This window comes from Protobothrops mucrosquamatus, unplaced genomic scaffold (assembly GCF_001527695.2).
Source record: "Protobothrops mucrosquamatus isolate PMUCROS unplaced genomic scaffold, P.Mucros_1.0 scaffold2603, whole genome shotgun sequence".
Classification (NCBI taxonomy): domain Eukaryota; kingdom Metazoa; phylum Chordata; class Lepidosauria; order Squamata; family Viperidae; genus Protobothrops; species Protobothrops mucrosquamatus.
The window spans coordinates 45,941-63,323 of NW_015388657.1; the positions used below are offsets into that span (position 1 = coordinate 45,941).

Sequence of the window (17,383 nt, forward strand, 5' to 3'; positions counted from 1 at the left end):
GCATGGATCCAGAGACAGGGTGCCCCTGGCCCCGAGAAGCACCGGCTTGCTGACCTCGCCGCTACATCTTCAGCCTCCATCCGAAGCTGCCTGCTGCGATTGGCCTGGGGCCACGCCTCCTCGTTCCTGGGGAGGGAGAGTGGGGGAGAATGGTCTCCAGACAGGTTCGCTGAGAGACATCCCCTGGCGCCTGGCGATGTTTTCCACAGAGAGACCCCCGGCAACTTTGCCCCCTTTGCCATCCAGGGGGTTAGGCATGTTCGGTTAGTGCCTTATGGGCTATATGGGTCTGGGGTGGAGAGCGGGAGGCGCGGGGCAGGGCGATTCCTGGGTTGGCTGTATCCCGGTGAAATGATGGAGTGGTGGGATGGGAAGGTGATCAAGAGCCCCTAACCCTGAAAAGGATGACCTTTAACCTTGGTGGTGTCAGGTCATGGCTTGTCTGCTTTTGAATATTGTGCGGAGAGGGTCTGAGTCCTGTGCAGTGGAAGAAGTGGGGAGTTGGTGAACGAGCCTCAAAATATCCTAACGGTCTCTCAAAAGCTTAATAAACATAACAGTGGGATTGCATTCTTTATTTGAGACAAAAAGCGAGCCTTGGATGTAAGGTTTCGGCTTATTTTTGCTGTCCCGTGTTGGACGTTAGGATCCCGTTACCCAGAAATTTCCCAGATTAACTTTTTTTTTTTTAGAGAGAGGAGATGTGATTAGAAGAAGTTATTAAATTCCAGTGGGTCAGGATGCTGTTAGAAGCTCAGTGGGTGAAAGTAAAGTGACAGTTCTGTTTTGAATGTGCACATGGCCATTTGAAAGTCCGTCCTCTTGGATGTGATGAGAAGTGGCAGGACAAGGCCGGCGCAAACCCCCACAGTACTTTCCTTTTGATTTTGGACAGTTCGTTGACATGCGGGATTAGCTATTGTTTCTCTCTCTAGCAGCAAAGGTGTCCATAGGTTGCAGGATATAGTTTCGAATATATAATTTGTGACACAAGTGGGATGTGAATCCAGGTTTTAGACGGCTGCTTTGTGCATTTGTAAACTCAGGCAGATGTAGAAGAGTGTGTTTATTATAGACCAGGACTCTTAAATGTTGTATTCAACCTGTATGGAATAAGTCCTCCATGTGTGCAGTATTTTCTTTGTCACGTGTTTTGGTAGTTTTTCTTCACTTGATGTGGCTTCAATCTCAGAAGCCGAATCTTAAATCTTTTGCTTGGGGGATAGTTTGCTAGGAGGGCTGATGGCCTGTGGTTGTTATATTTAAGATCCTTCTTTCTTGGGGAGGGGGGGTATCTTATTGTTTCTCGTCTTCGTTTGTACTCTCCTTCCTTCCTCCCCCCCTTTAATTCTTCCTCCTCCCGCGTAGGGATGTGGTCACCAGCGGAGGACAGGAAGCAACTGAGCCAGCGCTTCCCGGCAGAGTCCGACCACGATGCACTCAGTGCTTTTAATAATTGAGTTAACTTTACACGCAAGTGCAGGTGGGGGAGGGGGGAAGCAGTGTAGCCGATCCATTAGGGACTACAAGGAAGGGAAGAGGAATGACGGGAAAAGAGGCATTTTGCTCGGAAGGTAGTTGTGTCCCCTTTTGGAACAGGTCTGCCTCTTCTCTCTGGGAGCAAAGTCAAGTCCTCTTCTCCCCCCCCCCCCAATTTAATCACTAATGCAAAGTTTTAGTTTTAAGCAAGTACTTAAAAGGGGGTTTTAATCCTCTCCCCCAGGAAACAAATTGTAGATACACTCTGTAGCAAAGGTGATCTAAGTCCCGTCAGCGGTTGTGTATCTTAGTTGTGTCTCTCAGTTCCTGGCAGCAGCAAATTAAGAAATTTGCAAATCTGCCCGATTATCTCCTTTCGTGATCTTTTGAATGGAGATTGCCAAGACTCAACCTGCTGTGCCTTTACGCCTGCAAAATACTTTGGGTTTGTTTCCTAACCTTTCTGTTGCCGAAATGCTAAGGACAGAAGCCTCCTTGTGCTGTGGAGGCATTTAACCCTTCAACCCTCCCTTTTACCACTCCGTAATCCCCTAATCCTTCAACGCCAGTCTCTGCTTTTGCTTTTTCTTTGGCTCGTTCCGTGTCCCGCTTGGCAGTCTCCGGGAATCGGACACCCTTCCCTCCCTAGACCCGTAGCTAAAACGTGATTGTTGCCGTGTCGCTGGGTCTTCTTTATCCAGCCTTTTGGATGTTCCTTGCAACAGTTGCGTTATCCTGCAAGATGGGATGATTGATAACCTAATTGTGGCTCCTGCTCAAACCGATTGAAAGTCAATATGGCTGATCTGCAAAAGCTACACTACAATCGGTGTTGGGTTATAAGGGTCGTTGTTGTTGTTGTTGTTCTTTTTGCAAACACCGCAGTCGTGGTCCGTTGCCATGATGCAAAACTCTGGTCCATTCACACCTGTTGCTGTGTTAAGCTGTAGTTTTACAGTTAGAGTACACTGACCAGCGAATGCCGCTTATTGGCAATTAGGGGTTATTGTGCAATGTGTTGTGACTTACGTGTGTGTGTGTGTGTGTAGGCCTGTCTTATTTGTCCCTTTCCTCTGCCTTTTCCTGGACACCCCAAGAAGGAAGTATTGCTTAGCTTGATTACGGGGGCAGCAGGAAGCGGACGGGAGGGCGAGAGAATGCAGCACACCAAAACATTCCTCGTTTTGGCTCTGAAGTGCCTGCAAGCCGGATCTCACCACCTCTGTCGGAGCCCCCCCCCCAAAAAAATCCCCCTGTATAGAGCTGGTTTAGTGTTTGGCTCTCTCTGCCCTGCACAGCTTGAGCTCCTGACGATCTTTCTAGTTGGGTGGAAGCCAAACTGGCTTGGCTGCCCCACCAGTGAGCGTGGGAGTCTGAGCCAGCGGGGGCCCCTCAACCTCTCCCTCCCCTTCCCCTCCTGCAGCTGTAAAATTCCTTTGACTGGCTTCCAGCTGGGAAGGGCGGGAGGACGCCGCCGTGGTGGCTTCCTGGCAGGCGGAGGAGAAAATCTCCCCCCTTGAACCCCACCCCCCACCCCCCCAGGGACTTCAAGTGACTAACAAGCGATAAGGCATGGCACAGACTGTGACTACCGGGTCCGAAAATTGTGGAGGAAAAACAAGGCATCTCTGCCAGGGAAAGGGAGGGAAAGTTTTAAAGGGAGGGAAAGGAGCCCTAGTCTGATTCCCCTAGTAACCCGACTCTTTGTCGATCCTGGGCTCCCGGGTTTTTTTTTTTTTGTCCCGTGCCATTGAAACTCCTCGCTCTGCTTTGTCTTCTTTTTCTTCAAATGATCAGACTGAGTTGGCTGACGAAATACTTTTGTGTGTTTTGTCTCTCTGTGTGTGTGTGTTTTCTCCCCACCTCCTTTCAGTGTGGACAAACGTGGAGCCTCGATCTGTGGCAGTATTCCCATGGCACTCGCTAGTGCCGTTCCTGGCTCCAAGCCAACCAGATTCCTCCGTGCAGCCCAGTGAAGGCCAGCAGCCTGTCAGTCATCCGTCCACATCCAATCAGAACAAAGGTAAGGTGGGCAAAGGAAAAAGAGAGCGGATATACCAGGGGTAGGCAACCTTGGCTCTTTTATGACTCGTGGACTTCAACTCCCAGAATTCCTGAGCCAGCCACGCTGAGGGGAAAGGGAGAGGTTTCCAAGCTGAGCCATGCTGGCTCAGGAATTCTGGGAGTTGAAGTCCACAAGTCATGAAGGGGCCAAGGTTTCCCCCATGCTGGCTCAGGAATTCTGGGAGTTGAAGTCCACGAGTCATGAAGGGGCCAAAGTTTCCCCCATGCTGGCTCAGGAATTCTGGGAGTTGAAGTCCACGAGTCATAAAAGAGCCAAGGTTGCCTACCTCTGGGATATACAGCTCTTTTATGATTCGTGGACTTCAACTCCCAAAATTCCTGAGCCAGCATAGCTGGCTGAGGAATTCTGGGAGTTGAAGTCCACAAGTCATAAATGGGCCAAGTTTGAAGACCCTTGCTCTAAAAAGTCTGGGTAGGGATTCAGCTGCTGGGAGCGAAGGGATGCCTTTGCTCGCACAAACCAGTAATGCAAACTTTGTGATAACACGTCCCTGTGGGAAAAACAGCCCCTGGTTTCAACCTTGCCGTGTATGTTATCAGAACCTCCTGAATCGGCTGCTGTGGCCCACGAACTCCCTGGCTTGTCTTCAGAGGCCGACAGTGCAGGGAGGCCGACCCCCTCGCACCCCGACAGTCCCACTCCAGTTGCCCAGCCGTCTACCGTGACTCCAGGAGGAAACGGAGGTCCACCTCAGCATGACGATGACCTCCCAGGGCACCCACGCCTGGACAGCGAGACAGAGAGCGACCACGACGATGCGTGAGTATCGCTGTCTGGGGTTGTCATATCTTTCATTATGCTGCTCGGGACACCAACCCTGTGTAGCCGCACTTCCTCCTATTTGATTCGCCGACCGTTTGCCCGGTTCGTCTTTTGCACAGTGATGGCACGGCAGATGCAGGACTGACTTTTCCACTGGATTCCGGGAGGGTTGCTGGTTTCGATGGGAAGCATAATGGGAATTGGACGTGCAGCTGGAGGCAACCACTTGAGGGAATAATAATAATAACAACAACAACAGCACACAAGCACCTGCAACATAACACCCCGGACTTAACAATTGTCGATAAGAAAGACAAAAAAGTCTGGAGAGTGGACGTGGCAGTGCCTGGAGACAGCAATATAGACGAGAAAGAACTGGAGAAGATAACAAAATACAAAGACCTACAAATAGAAATAGAAAGACTGTGGCAAAAGCAGGCAAGGGTAGTACCAATAGTAAGAGGCGCCTTGGGTGCAATCCCAAAACAACTGGAGCACCACTTGAACACAATCATCGGCATTGACAAATTTGCCATTAGTCAATTGCAAAAGGCAGCCTTACTGGGAACCGCTTCCATCCTGCGACGATATCTGTAATACCATCAAACATCCACATCTGCCTATCCCAGGTCCTTGGTAAGGACTCGATAGGTAGACAAAAATGCCAAATCCAGTCTGAACATCTGGCTGACTGTGCGATGATCAATAATAATAACAATAACAAAGTTGGAAGTGACCTTGGGGGTCATCTAGTCCAACCCAGTGCTCAGGCAGGAAACCCTATACCCTTTCAGACAGATGGCTGTCCAGTCTCTTCTTAAAAACTTCCAGTGTTGGAGCATTCATAACTGCTGGAGGCAGGTAGTTCCACTGGTTAATTGTTCTCACTGTCAGGAAGTTTCTCCTTAGTTCTAGGTTGCTTCTCTCCTTGAGATTGCCTGGGGGAGAAAACACCATGGGAAGGAACCCACAGGGAAAAAGGACCCACAGGGGTGGAATGGAGGGTGTGATCAAAAAAGCCTGGTTGCAACAGAGAGATTGATCCCTTCCTCTTTCCTTTTCCATAGGCGGGAAGGACGGAAGGAATGAAGGAAGGGGTGTGGTGCCAGGAGTATTGAAAACTACTGGGAGGTCTCTGGGGTAGGGGGCAGAAAACGGGAGTACTGCCTTTGGGTCTTCACCTGATGTTTCCATACCTAGGTTCCTGTCCATTTCATCTTCCGAGATCTCCCTCCCGCTACTGCCAGGCAAGCGACGCACTCAGTCTTTGAGCGCGCTGCCGAAAGAGCGCGATTCCTCTTCCGAGAAGGACGGTCGCAGTCCAAACAAGGTGAGGGCGGATTTCTTCTCCCTCCTTCTCCTTTCCTTATCTCATCAACCTGCTTTGTTGGGAGTAATTCGAGAAAGGGGAAAAAAAAATAAATGTCTTCGGCCACCCTTTGCTCACTCGCGAGACGTTCTGCCCAAATTCATTGTCTGCCTTGGGGTATAACGTAACTGTGGCTCTTTCCTCCATTCCCTCTTTTCTTTTCTTTTTGGGGTAGAGGGAAAAGGATCACATTCGGCGGCCCATGAACGCTTTCATGATCTTCAGTAAGCGACACCGGGCCCTGGTGCACCAGCGGCACCCCAACCAAGACAATCGTACCGTCAGCAAGATCTTGGGCGAGTGGTGGTACGCTTTGGGGCCCAAGGAGAAGCAGAAGTATCACGACTTGGCCTTCCAGGTACAGCCCATTGCAGAACCTTGGTCAGAAAAGGAGGTCAAGGGTCAGAGCACTGGTCAGGCAGGCCAGCTGACATGGCTGGAGTAATTGAGGGGTCAGCGTTGTCCAGTGTTCGGCCTCTGAGAAGTGACGACAGCCCGTTTCCAAGCAAGGGAGGAAATAGGATTGAGTGAATCATCTAGAATGCAATACGGGCATTTCAGCAGAACTTAAGTTCCCAGAAAGTCCTGGCTTTTGTGCAATTTTAGAAGACGAGTCTTATCTTTGAGGGCCACCATGATGAAAGTGTAGATCAGGGGTGTCAAACTCAATTTCATTGAGGGCCACATCAGCATTGCGGTTGCCCTCGGGGTGTGTGTGTGTGTGGCCAGGGTGGGTGCGGCCTACTGGGTGGGCGTGGATGGAGTAGGTGTGGCCTACTGGGTGGGCATGGCCAGCTCTACATCGTTCACGTCAAGGGTGCCTGTGGGGGCCTGGGCAGGAGTGGGACAGATCTGAGGGTCTCTGGCAGAAGGGGGTGGGACCAGGGCAAGCGCCAAGGCATGGTCCATTTCTTCATTCCTCACAAAGGGTGACACCTCCCCAGCATGCACCCAGGGGATGGGGCCGACACAGCAGGGGCTGCTTCCTCGCTGTTCCTGGACGCCCTTGTGGAGCTAAGACTGAATGCAGTTCAGCATAGATGGCCACCACAAAATTGTACATTGGCTCCTGGCCGGCCTGGGCCAGGGCCAAGGCAGCGGGGGCCGTTCCCTCACTGTTTCCAGGATGGCTTCGCGGGCCACATGAAACCACTTCGCGGGCCGCATCCGGCCTTGTGTTTGACATGTCTGGTGTAGATAAAGCTTAGTGATATCTCAGAAGCCGGAGAATTGACCAGACAAGATCCCCCCAACATTGGCCAGCAGGCCTTCATGGTCTTCAGATAGTTTTAGATAGGAAACTGGTTTCAAACTGGGTGAAGCTGCACAGATGATAAGATAACCTTTATTTTCACTTTTTTACTGTGGGCACAATGGCACCCATCAAAAATGAAATTGAGCTGCCCGCTCTCAAAGCGAAACACATACATGACACACCCCTAAAACATACTCTGTACAACATATGTATAGACCCACAGCCCTACACATACATAACAAATAAATATTAAATACTGTCCATCTTGAATACATAACGGAAGGAGGAAGATTGACGGGAATTAGGCAGATACGAAGTTGTGGTTTCAAAGCAGTCGAGAATCTTCCATAGTGTGGAATCTTTGCAGCTGGAGCAGTGGCTGGTTCAAAGCTTAGCCCTCAAACATCTGGAAGCTCTCGGCTTGCAGTCTCTCTCCTCCTCCCCATGTTCCTCTCTCTTCTCACACTTTCCCCCCCTCATCTTCTCCCACCCCCTCACCCCCACCCCCCAAGGTGAAGGAAGCCCATTTCAAAGCACACCCCGACTGGAAGTGGTGTAACAAAGATCGGAAGAAGTCTAGTTCGGATATAAAATCTGCTGTGCCAGGCGGGTGCCCCAAGGAGACACGTGAACGTAGCATGTCAGAGACAGGTACTGCTGCTTTACCTGGAGGTGAGCTATTTTTATGCCACCTGCTGTCTCCTGGCCTTTTCTTAATTTTTGCCTCTCTTTTTTTTTTTAATCAGTTGCTTCTGAAATGCTGTTGGGCCCAGATGTCAAGGCAGGTGTCATGGGATCTGGGCACTGCCACGGGGAGCGAATCCTGGCCTCGGGCTCAGATGCCCAGCGTCCGCGGGCCTTTTCCCACAGCGGTGTGCACGGCATGGACAGTGACCGGGACAACCAGGTGTTGCAAGAGCTTACACAAGTAAGTTAACACAAGGAACTCTAGGGCAGCAGGAATAGAAGAAGCTTATGGGGTGGTTGGGTACAGATAATTGAACAAACTTTGTTGCATTACAGTCTTGATTAAATTATCTTTCCATTGATATATAATTTTATGGTACTACTCCCCCCCCCNCCCCCCCTCTCTCTCTCTCTCTCTCTCTCTCTCTCTCTCTCTCTCTCACACACACACACACACACACACATACACACACACACACACACGTAACATGAAATGGCAAGAGTGCAACAACAAAGGCAGTACGCTAGACAACGCAAAAAAAAAAAACCCTCTTGGAAAGGTGGAGCTTCTAACTCCCCTTAACATCATCTGATCCACTGCACTTTTTCCTTTTCTTGGAGTGCCTTCAGCCAGTTCTGGTTGGAGCAGCTGGCCTCGAAGGGCCTCTGGTGTGAAGCCGTGAAGGCCTTTATAGGTCATGACCAGGAACTTGAATTCTACCTGGGAGCCAATGGGCAGCCCTTGCAAGGCTCGGCAAATCCGTGTTCCGCGCGCTCAGTGCCAAAAGCAAAGACGTTCCCTTCACAGACCGTTAAGCGGTTGCCTCTCCGTGTCTAACAGACGACTCTCTTGGTGTTTCAGATTTGCTCGGGACAGTCTCCGTATGCCAGCGGGAAGGGTCAGTACGGGGGGCTGGGCCCCTCGGGGTCCCCCTTTGCCACTCCAGGCGAGGGTCCCCGTCATTCCCTGCACCCACATTCCTTCCGCGCCTCTCGCTCTCAACGCACAACCAGCGAGGACATGACCAGTGACGAGGAGCGCATGGTTATTTGTGAGGAGGAAGGGGACGATGACGTCATTGGTGAGGACCCCCTACCCAAAGTTTTTTACATGCAGACTGTTGACCTTAAATCGGAAGCCGGATGGCTTTCTCCTGCGGGACAAGGAGAGCCTTCCAGAAATTAAAACAGAAGCCAGGGACGTTTTGAGCGAGGTTTTCAATCGTTTTAAGAAATACTCCTTAAATATTTCTTAAATCCCCCCCCCCTTAAATTGGCCATATGCAGCACAGGTAGTCTGCAACTTATGACCGGTCACTTCGTGGCTGAAGTTACAACGGGCCCCAAAACGGTACAGCCCAGGTTCAAAAAATTGGGTGACTGCAAGTTTTTTAAAATCAGAAATTAGCATTTACTTCTGGGTTTTGGCAAAGAAAACCTCGTACCATTGTGGACAACGGGCTTGCTTAGGAGCCACGAATTCATTTAACCAACCTTGGTGATTCATTTAATGACCACTGCAAAAATGCCATAAAGTTGGGTCGATCGTGTGATGATCCATTTAACAACCGACACGATTTGTCACTTATTCCAGGCTCAATTATGGTTAAGGACGTATTTTCATCCCAAGATTTAACCGTACCCTTTAATTTACTCATTCTGATGAGGCTCTGGAGGCAATTAAAGGGACTCTGACGGCCCACACTCACTTTTCCTGCTTTATATTATGAATAGCTGGTTTGTGGAAAACTGCTCTCTCTAGAAGCTAAAAATTTAACTCTGCCAAGTAGATAGTGGATGAGATAAGAGAGAGACGTGAAGTACATATTTGTGGATAGAAGATGTAGCACATCTTGGATTGCCTTGACTACATAGTTTGACATTTACAAATGATAGCTAGAAATTAAAAGGCACTTCTTTTTTTAGCACCAAGATCCTCTATGAGGAACGTTTTCATCTGGGAACTGTGAACACTGACCCAAGCTTATTTCCAGGACTATAATGCAGGAGCCACTTTCCTGTAAAATAGCTAGGATCTTCAGACATTTTCTTGAGCAATTTTAATAACCAGATTCCCTTACGAAGAATCTGTTATAGGAGATAGAAATTGGATATAAGGCAGAACCTGTTTTCATTGCGAAAAACATAAAGTGGTTCTGCAGAAGTGAAAATATGTTTTGTGGAGAAAATCCCAGGTTCAATCACCGTATGCCAAGAAATCCTGAAGAATCCTTGCTTGCCAGTGCAGAAAACAATGAGCCGAGGCTCCGGTTGTGTGAAAGCAGTAAGAATAGGAGAACCACAATTCCTGATTAAAGAAGATCTGTTTGTATTCTCAGCAATCTTGGTAATGGGTCTGAATGCACTGTCCCCCAAGTGTTTTTTTTTCTTTTCAAAAGGCAGCTGGACTTTCTTAGACCAAAATACAGAATGATAGAATTGGAAGGGACCTTGGAGGTCATCTAGTCCAACCCCCTGCTCAGGCAGGAAACCCTATACCGGGGTAGGCAACCTTGGCTCTTTTATGACTCGTGGACTTCTACTCCCAGAATTCCTGAGCCAGCATGGGGGGAACTATGGCCCCTTCATGACTCGTGGACTTCAACTCCCAGAATTCCTGAGCCAACATGGCTCAGCACGGAAACCTCTCCCTTTCCCCTCAGCATGGCTGGCTCAGGAATTCTGGGAGTTGAAGTCCACCAGTCATAAAAGAGCCAAGGTTGCCTACCCCTGGGCTAGGCCTGTATTTCTCAACCATGGCCACTCAGAAAGAGACTCCTGGAGAGTTTTCACAGGGAAGCTAGATGGGGAGACAGGATCTCGCTGACTCACTCCCATTGCTTTCCTCCTGCAGCCGAAGACGGGTTCAACCCGGCTGACGTCGACCTGAAGTGCAAAGAACGAGTGACGGACAGCGATAGCGAAGGATCGTTAGGGGACGAATCCGACAGCAAGGTGTGTGAGTTGCAAGAGGCCGGTTAGAACAGAAGATTTTAAGTGCACCGATAAGTACAGAGATTTGTCCCAACTCCTGCCCGCCTAGCAGTTGGAAAGCATGCGACTGCAAGTAGATAACTAGGTACCACTTCGGTGGGAAAACCACGGGGACGTGAAAGGAGCCCCCCTCGGGTGTCCCTTGGGCAATGGGGATGTCACCAGCTAATTCTTTCAACCCAGAAGTGCCTTGGGATACGCTCTCCACGTGATGAATGTAGTAGTAGTAGCAGTAATAAAATAGAAATGGAGGGGGTCGCAACTATGTGGCCTGAAAAGGCCATTCTGTCTAGGCCAGGGGTAGGCAACCTTGGCTCTTTTATGACTCGTGGACTTCAACTCCCAGAATTCCTGAGCCAACCATGCTGAGGGGAAAGGGGGAGGTTTCCAAGCTGAGCCACGCTGGCTCAGGAATTCTGGGAGTTGGAGTCCACCAGTCATAAAAGAGCCAAGGTTGCCTACCCCTAGGCTAGACAGTCACTTGTCTGATATGGTATAGGTCAGGTAGGCAACCTTGGCTCTTTTATGACTCGTGGACTTCAACTCCCAGAATTCCTGAGCCAGCATGGCTCAGCATGGAAACCTCTCCCTTTCCCCTCAGCATGGCTGGCTCAGGAATTCTGGGAGTTGGAGTCCACCAGTCATAAAAGAGCCAAGGTTGCCTACCCCTGGTCTAGAGAATTCTGTGCGAGCACCTATGTATCCTATTTGGGAACGCTCACCTTAACTGGTCTACCGTTCTCATGCGTCTGATAGATTGAAGCTGGAGAAAGTCTGGTCTCAAATCGTGTTCGATGAGACTTGAGCTGGGGCCTGAACCTCATGAAAAAGGTTTTCCCCGGGGCTGTTTTTAAGAGCGTCCCCGGGGCTGTTTTTAAGAGCGTCCCTCTTTGCTTGTAGGACTTTGGACGGAAGCTCTTCACCCCAGTGATCCGCTCTGCAGCCCTGCCTCCTTCTTCTGCGGCCTTTGCCCCCTGTCGTCCGCCTCCCCCTCTGGACTTAGAGCCACCCCCACCGCCTCCACCCCCACCGCCACCACCTCACAGTCATGAGGAGCAGCCTCCGTCCAAATCCTACAGTTCCTTCCAGATGTCCCCCAGCACCTTCAAGGCCCAGGACTCGCTCGGTGCTCTCCGTCCCCACAACACCCCAACCAAGCGGTTGGAGGCCCGCTTTGACCCAGCGGCCGCCCCCTTCAGGCGGAAGAGAGTGGACAGCGCAGGCGGTTCCCAGGGGCCTTTGGAGGCGGGAACGGCTCCCCTCTCGCTCCCCGCCCACTCGGTCATCTCTCCGCCCAGCGGGGCGGTGCAGACCCTGGTGCTTCCGGATCCCACCCGCTTGTCCGCTGGGACCGTGTTGGTGACGGCCCCTTCGATCGGCACCCCAAACATGGGGGTGATCGGCTACAGCGGATCGCCCAGCTTGGTCCGGCCTGCGTCCACTGTGGTCACCAACGTGGTCAAGCCGGTTAGTAGCACTCCGGTACCTATTGCCAGCAAACCTTTCCTGCGTGGAACGGGCGACCTGCTGCCGCTGGTCAGCCCCCCGCTTCCCGACAGCAACGCTAAGCCGGAAGGAATTCCCCTAAGTCGACTTGGCTTGCTCTACGCTGACAAAAAGACTCCGCAGACCTCCGCCGTGGCTGGGATCCAAGCCACGTCTCCCCACTTAGTCGCCGGACCGCTTCTTGGCCAAGGCTTGGCTGCGGTGGGGAAATGCCCCCCAAGCCAAGGCAGTGTCGTGACCAATCTCCTGGTAGGAACTCAAAGTTACAGCCAAGCCAGCGGCGCCGGAGGAGCTGGCGTCCCGGTGACTGTTTTGCCACCTGGGGCCATCGCCCAGCAGCCTTCTGTCCAGTTCATCACCCAGAATCCCCCCGGACAGAACGGACCGATGCCTCTCAGCATCCTGCAGCCGCAAGGTATATTTTCGGGCCCAGCAGGAAAGCCCGGAAGCATCACGCAGGTTCAGTACATCCTACCTACGTTGCCTCAGCAGCTGCAGGTAGCTGGGGGGAAGATTCCAACCGCGGCAGGCGCTCCTGCAGCCGCCAGCATTCACTTCACCCTGCCTCCGCCCAACGGGAAAGTCATCACTGCCCCTCAAGCCATCCCCATCATCCAGCCCGCCCCGGGAAGCAACAGCAACAGCGTTACCGTCATGTCCTCGGCACCCAAAGGTAAGTTTTAGGCCAGGGGTGTCCAATCTCTGCAACTTTTAAGTCTTGTGGACTTCAATTCCCACTCACAAGAGTTGCTCACAAAGTTACTTCCAGGCAAAATATTAATTCTTTGAACTCTTTGAAGGCTGTGAAATAACTTGGGTTCTACTAGTTAGTTCTTTTGCTTTGTGGTGTCCATCTTGGGAGTAAGTGAGGGTTGTTTTTTTTGGGGGGGGGCATTGTTTTTAACTTGTCTTATTTTTAAAACTGTTTCACGTCTTTGCACTGTGGTATCCTGTCCGGAGTGGGTTAAAAGAAGAAGAAAAAGCCAGTGAAATAAATACGCTTCTCAGATATTGGAGGAATTAATCACTGCAATGCCTTCATTAGCAGACGATAATGAAAAAAAAAATACATTTCTACGAAGTTTAACACCTGATTTTCTCTGCCTAATGGGAAGCCAAGTATTATGCCTTCCCATTGGTACGTTGTTATGATGTTACCTAGCTGGGTAATGAAACATCTGCAAGAAAACAATAAGCTCAGAGAGCATCAAGGACCCCTCCTCTTCTTCCTCTTCCTCTTCCTCCTCCTCTCCACAAACTCCACTCCCTTCTTGCACTGATGATGTTACCTAGTTTGGTCCTGAAACATCTGCAAGAAAACCACCAAGCTCAGAGAGCACCAAGGATCCCACAGTTCAACCCTGATCTACAAATATTATCTTCTTTTGCTACCAAGTATTAGGGGTTCAATCTATTGGGAAGGCTCCTTAATGAGACAGACATAGGAAGATTAAATGGGGGGGGGTGCACTTTAAATGCACAGGTGCTCCTCGCATTCAGTAAATTGATGCATCCCTAATATCAGTTGTCATGATTTGCTGTGCCATCCCTAACCTCCCCTGACCGTTCTCTTCCTCTCTCTCTGTCCTTCCTCTCCACAGTTCAGTCCGTGTCCCCGGTACAAGCGCCGTCTCCCAGCAATTCCGCCCACCTTGTGTCTGGGCAAGTGATGCCCCCCGCAGGGCTACAAGTCCAAGGCAAAGTATTGGTGCCTATGGCAGCCTCCCAGGTGACAGTAAGGACCACCTCAGCCACGCAGCTGCCTCTGGTGACTCCGCCTTTCCCCGTCCCGGTGCAAAATGGGAGTCAGCCAGCCAGTAAGGTCAGTATCTTCAGAACAGGATGACTTTGAGTAAAGAGGGAGAAGAGATGGTGTGGAAGAAAGGGAGGGTGAGGAATTGTTGACATTCCTTGTTGGAATGTATTTCTATGCCACAACTACAGTGGTATTCAGCCAGTAGATGGCAGTGTTTACAAGTTTGGATTGATGGTATATAGTATATACTCTATGCTCTTTTGTTCTAAGTAGAGTTTCCTGTCCCGTTACAGTAACACAGTTGAGAAGTAAAGCACATGGTGACTGTACACTTTGCTTGCTCTGCGGTGCTTTATATAAACAGAATTTCTAACACGAATAAGCACTCTTATTCTTTTGTGTAATGCAAAGTATTGATTTTGTGATTGGCAGGAAGTGCAGGACGGGCACAAATTGTTTGTTGTGCTGCATTTTAGACATGTAGGATCTAAAGCACCTTCCCTGTCCTAATGGGTGAATGTCAGGTTCGTGAGGGCGATAGACAAGCATAGGGGCAATGAGGGTTTGGAATAACATCCAGTGAAAGAGAATTTCTCAACGATAAACATATAGAACTGCAGCCTCAGAAATATGTCGGTAGTTCTCGACTTAACGACCATAATTGAGCCCATAATTAGAGTTGTAGGTCATGGTGGTTATTTAGTGGGTCACCACATAACCGCGCCCAATTTTATGATATATATATTTTTGGGGGCAATCGTTAAGCGAACATCACTATTATTAAACAAGTCCATTTTCTTCAGTGGATGTTTTTTTTTTGTTGCAAAAAACAGAAATACTAGAAACTGGCAAAAAAAAAATGATGAAAATTGCGGTTATGTGACTGTGGCATGATGCAAATGGTCGTCAGTGCAATCCAGATGCCCAAAAGGCAGTCACATGACCTGGGGTGGGGTTTGTGACCCTTGGACCTTCGAGAATGGGTTGTAAGTGGCTCTGGAGAGGTTCATCATAACTTTAACTGTTGCTGACAGGTTGTTAAGCGAGGACTCCCTGTGATTCCCTTAAATTGTACTTCGGGAAAGTTGTTTCCAAAAGGTTGGGGTGGGAAGGAGGTAGTAACAGTAACAGTAGTAGTAGTAGTAGTAGTAGTAGTAGTAGTAGTAGTAATAAAGTTGGAAGGGACCTTGGAGGTCATCTAGTCCAACCCCCTGCTCAGGCAAGAAACCCTATCCCATTTCAGACAAATGGCTGTCCAGTCTCTTCTTAAAAACTTCCAGTGTTGGCGCATTCACCGCTTCTGGAGGCAGGTTGTTCCACTGGCTAATTGTTCTCACTGTCAGGAAGATTCTCCTTAGTTCTAGGTTGCTTCTCTCCTTGATTAGTTTCCATCCATTGCTTCTTGTCCTGCCCTCAGGCGCTTTGGAGAATAGCTTGACTCCCTCTTCTTTGGGGCAGCCCCTGAAATATTGGAACACTGCTATCATGTCCCCCCTCGTCCTTCTCTTCATTAAACTAGACATACCCAATTCCAGCAGCCTTTCCTTATATGCTTTAGCCTCCAGTCCCCTAATCATCTTTGTTGCGGAGGCCCGGGGAAAAGAACACGTATGTGTCCTACTAAAAAAAAAAAAAAAAAAGCATGATTGGGGCAGACGTTATCTCAGGCGGCACAAGATGAAAGATGAACCGCTAGCAGCTTATTTGGATAAAGTTTATAACAAGGCAAGAATACCTCGAATATTTTATACACTTTAAATATATCTTGAGATCATTTAAATCCTGTGGGTTGTTTTGATGAATGTGGGAGTGTATATTGTGAGTCCGTACAAATGTGAAATAAGGCCTATGTGCACATGGCACATCTACTCTGCAAAACTGGGATCTCGGGAAAAGAAAAAAAGGGGGGGAAAAAGCAAGGTGCAATCTGTTCCCCAGCCTGGTGTTCTCCAGATGTATCTGCCTGCAAATCTGCAACCGTTTGGAGATTTCCCCTCTGGGAAAAATCTGTATTCTGCACGGCTGGCTGTTAGAAGTCCGAGTGCCTCCTTTTGCTTTGTTATTTTTTTTAAAGCAACAACAAATCTCTCAGCCTCTGGACTGTGAAATAGGGGGAAAAAAGAGATTTCATAACGAAAACGTCTCTTTTGGGCCGGTCAAGTTACGGAGATTTGGGCTTTCCAAAATCCGTTCTTTAGAAGGTCTGAAGGCGTAGAGAGCTTCATAGGCCTGAAGGAGAACCACAGACCTCTTTGTTGGTGATCACCGTTTCCGGCCACTCGTACTTCCTCTCTCTTCTTCCGTGCTGTAGTAAAGACTGAAAACCTAACTTGCCTGTTGTGCAGACTCCGTCGTCTGTCTCCAAGGGTATTTGAATACTATCACTTGCTACATTTCTTGACCGCAAATGACGTTGAGTCTGAGTCTGGTTTTGCTCAATAATTCTTCTTCTTCCTTTTTTTTTTTTTTTTTTGCTCCTGGGGACAAAAACGGCTCAGCTTCAGCTGGGGCCTCCTGGTGTTCCCCTTGGCTGCCTGCGCCAATCGAGTCTTTCCACTCTTTCAGATTATCCAGCTCACTCCAGTGCCAGTTGTCCAGCCTCAGTCCTCCTCTCAGAGCGGTGCCACCTTGGTGCCCCCACTTAGCCCTGCCGCACTCCAGGGCACCATGGCCACCGCTGTCATTGGCTCCCCCAGCCAGGCCCAGAAAGTCCTCTTGCCCTCCTCCTCGACCAGGTATGGCTTTGCAAGGTTGGTTCATAGCACTGGATCTTCCAGGCATGGGGACTATAGGCGTGACTATAGCAGCTGCCATAAAATGCTCTCTCTCCCTCTCTCCCTCCCTCTCTGTCTGTGTCTCCCTCTCCCTCCCTCCCTCTCTCTCTGTCTCTCTCCCTTCTTCTTCCCTCTCTCCCCCTTCCCTCTCTCTCCTTCCTCTCTCTCTCCCTCTCCCTCCCTCTCTCTCCCTCCTTCTCTCTCCCTCCCTCCCTCTCTGTCTGTCTGTCTTTCTCCCTCCCTCCTCCCTCCCTCTCCTTCCCTCTCCTTGTCTGTCTCTCTCTGTCTGTCTCTCCCTCTTTCTCTCCCTCTCTCCCTCCTTCCCTCTCCCTCCCTCTCTCTCTCTCCCTCCCTCCCTCTCTCTCTCTCTCTCTCCCTCTCTCCCTCCCTCCCTCCCCCTCCCTCTCCCTCCCTCTCTCTCTCTCCCTCTCTCTGTCTCTCCTTCCCTCTCCCTCCTGCTCTCCCTCTCCTTCCCTCTCCCTGTCTATCTGTCTGTCTCTCTCTCCCTCCCTATCTCCCTCCCTCCCCCTCCCGCTCTCTCCTTCCCTCTCCCTCTCCTTCCCTCTCTCTGGCTGTGTCTCCCTCTCTCTCTCTCCCTCCTCCCTCCCTCTCTCTGTCTCTCTCCCTCCTTCCCTCTCTCCCTCCCTCCCTCTCTCTGTCTGTCTCTCTCCCTTCCTCCCTCTCCCTCCCTCTGTGTCTCCCTCTCTCTGTCTCT

The 17,383-nt window shown here is 50.1% G+C and overlaps 1 protein-coding gene across 1 annotated transcript in view; it reads left to right on the forward strand.

Moving 5' to 3' along the window:
* Window positions 1-17,383, forward strand: part of CIC (capicua transcriptional repressor) — a 42,517-nt gene that overhangs the window by 15,786 nt on the left and 9,348 nt on the right. The window contains exons 2-12 of the mRNA XM_015825354.1: window positions 3,353-3,502; window positions 4,105-4,324; window positions 5,528-5,657; window positions 5,872-6,054; window positions 7,464-7,623; window positions 7,698-7,879; window positions 8,501-8,720; window positions 10,493-10,593; window positions 11,533-12,811; window positions 13,740-13,960; window positions 16,460-16,629. Coding sequence (XP_015680840.1) covers window positions 3,353-3,502; window positions 4,105-4,324; window positions 5,528-5,657; window positions 5,872-6,054; window positions 7,464-7,623; window positions 7,698-7,879; window positions 8,501-8,720; window positions 10,493-10,593; window positions 11,533-12,811; window positions 13,740-13,960; window positions 16,460-16,629 — 3,016 coding nt within the window. The remainder of the gene's footprint in view (window positions 1-3,352; window positions 3,503-4,104; window positions 4,325-5,527; window positions 5,658-5,871; window positions 6,055-7,463; window positions 7,624-7,697; window positions 7,880-8,500; window positions 8,721-10,492; window positions 10,594-11,532; window positions 12,812-13,739; window positions 13,961-16,459; window positions 16,630-17,383) is intronic.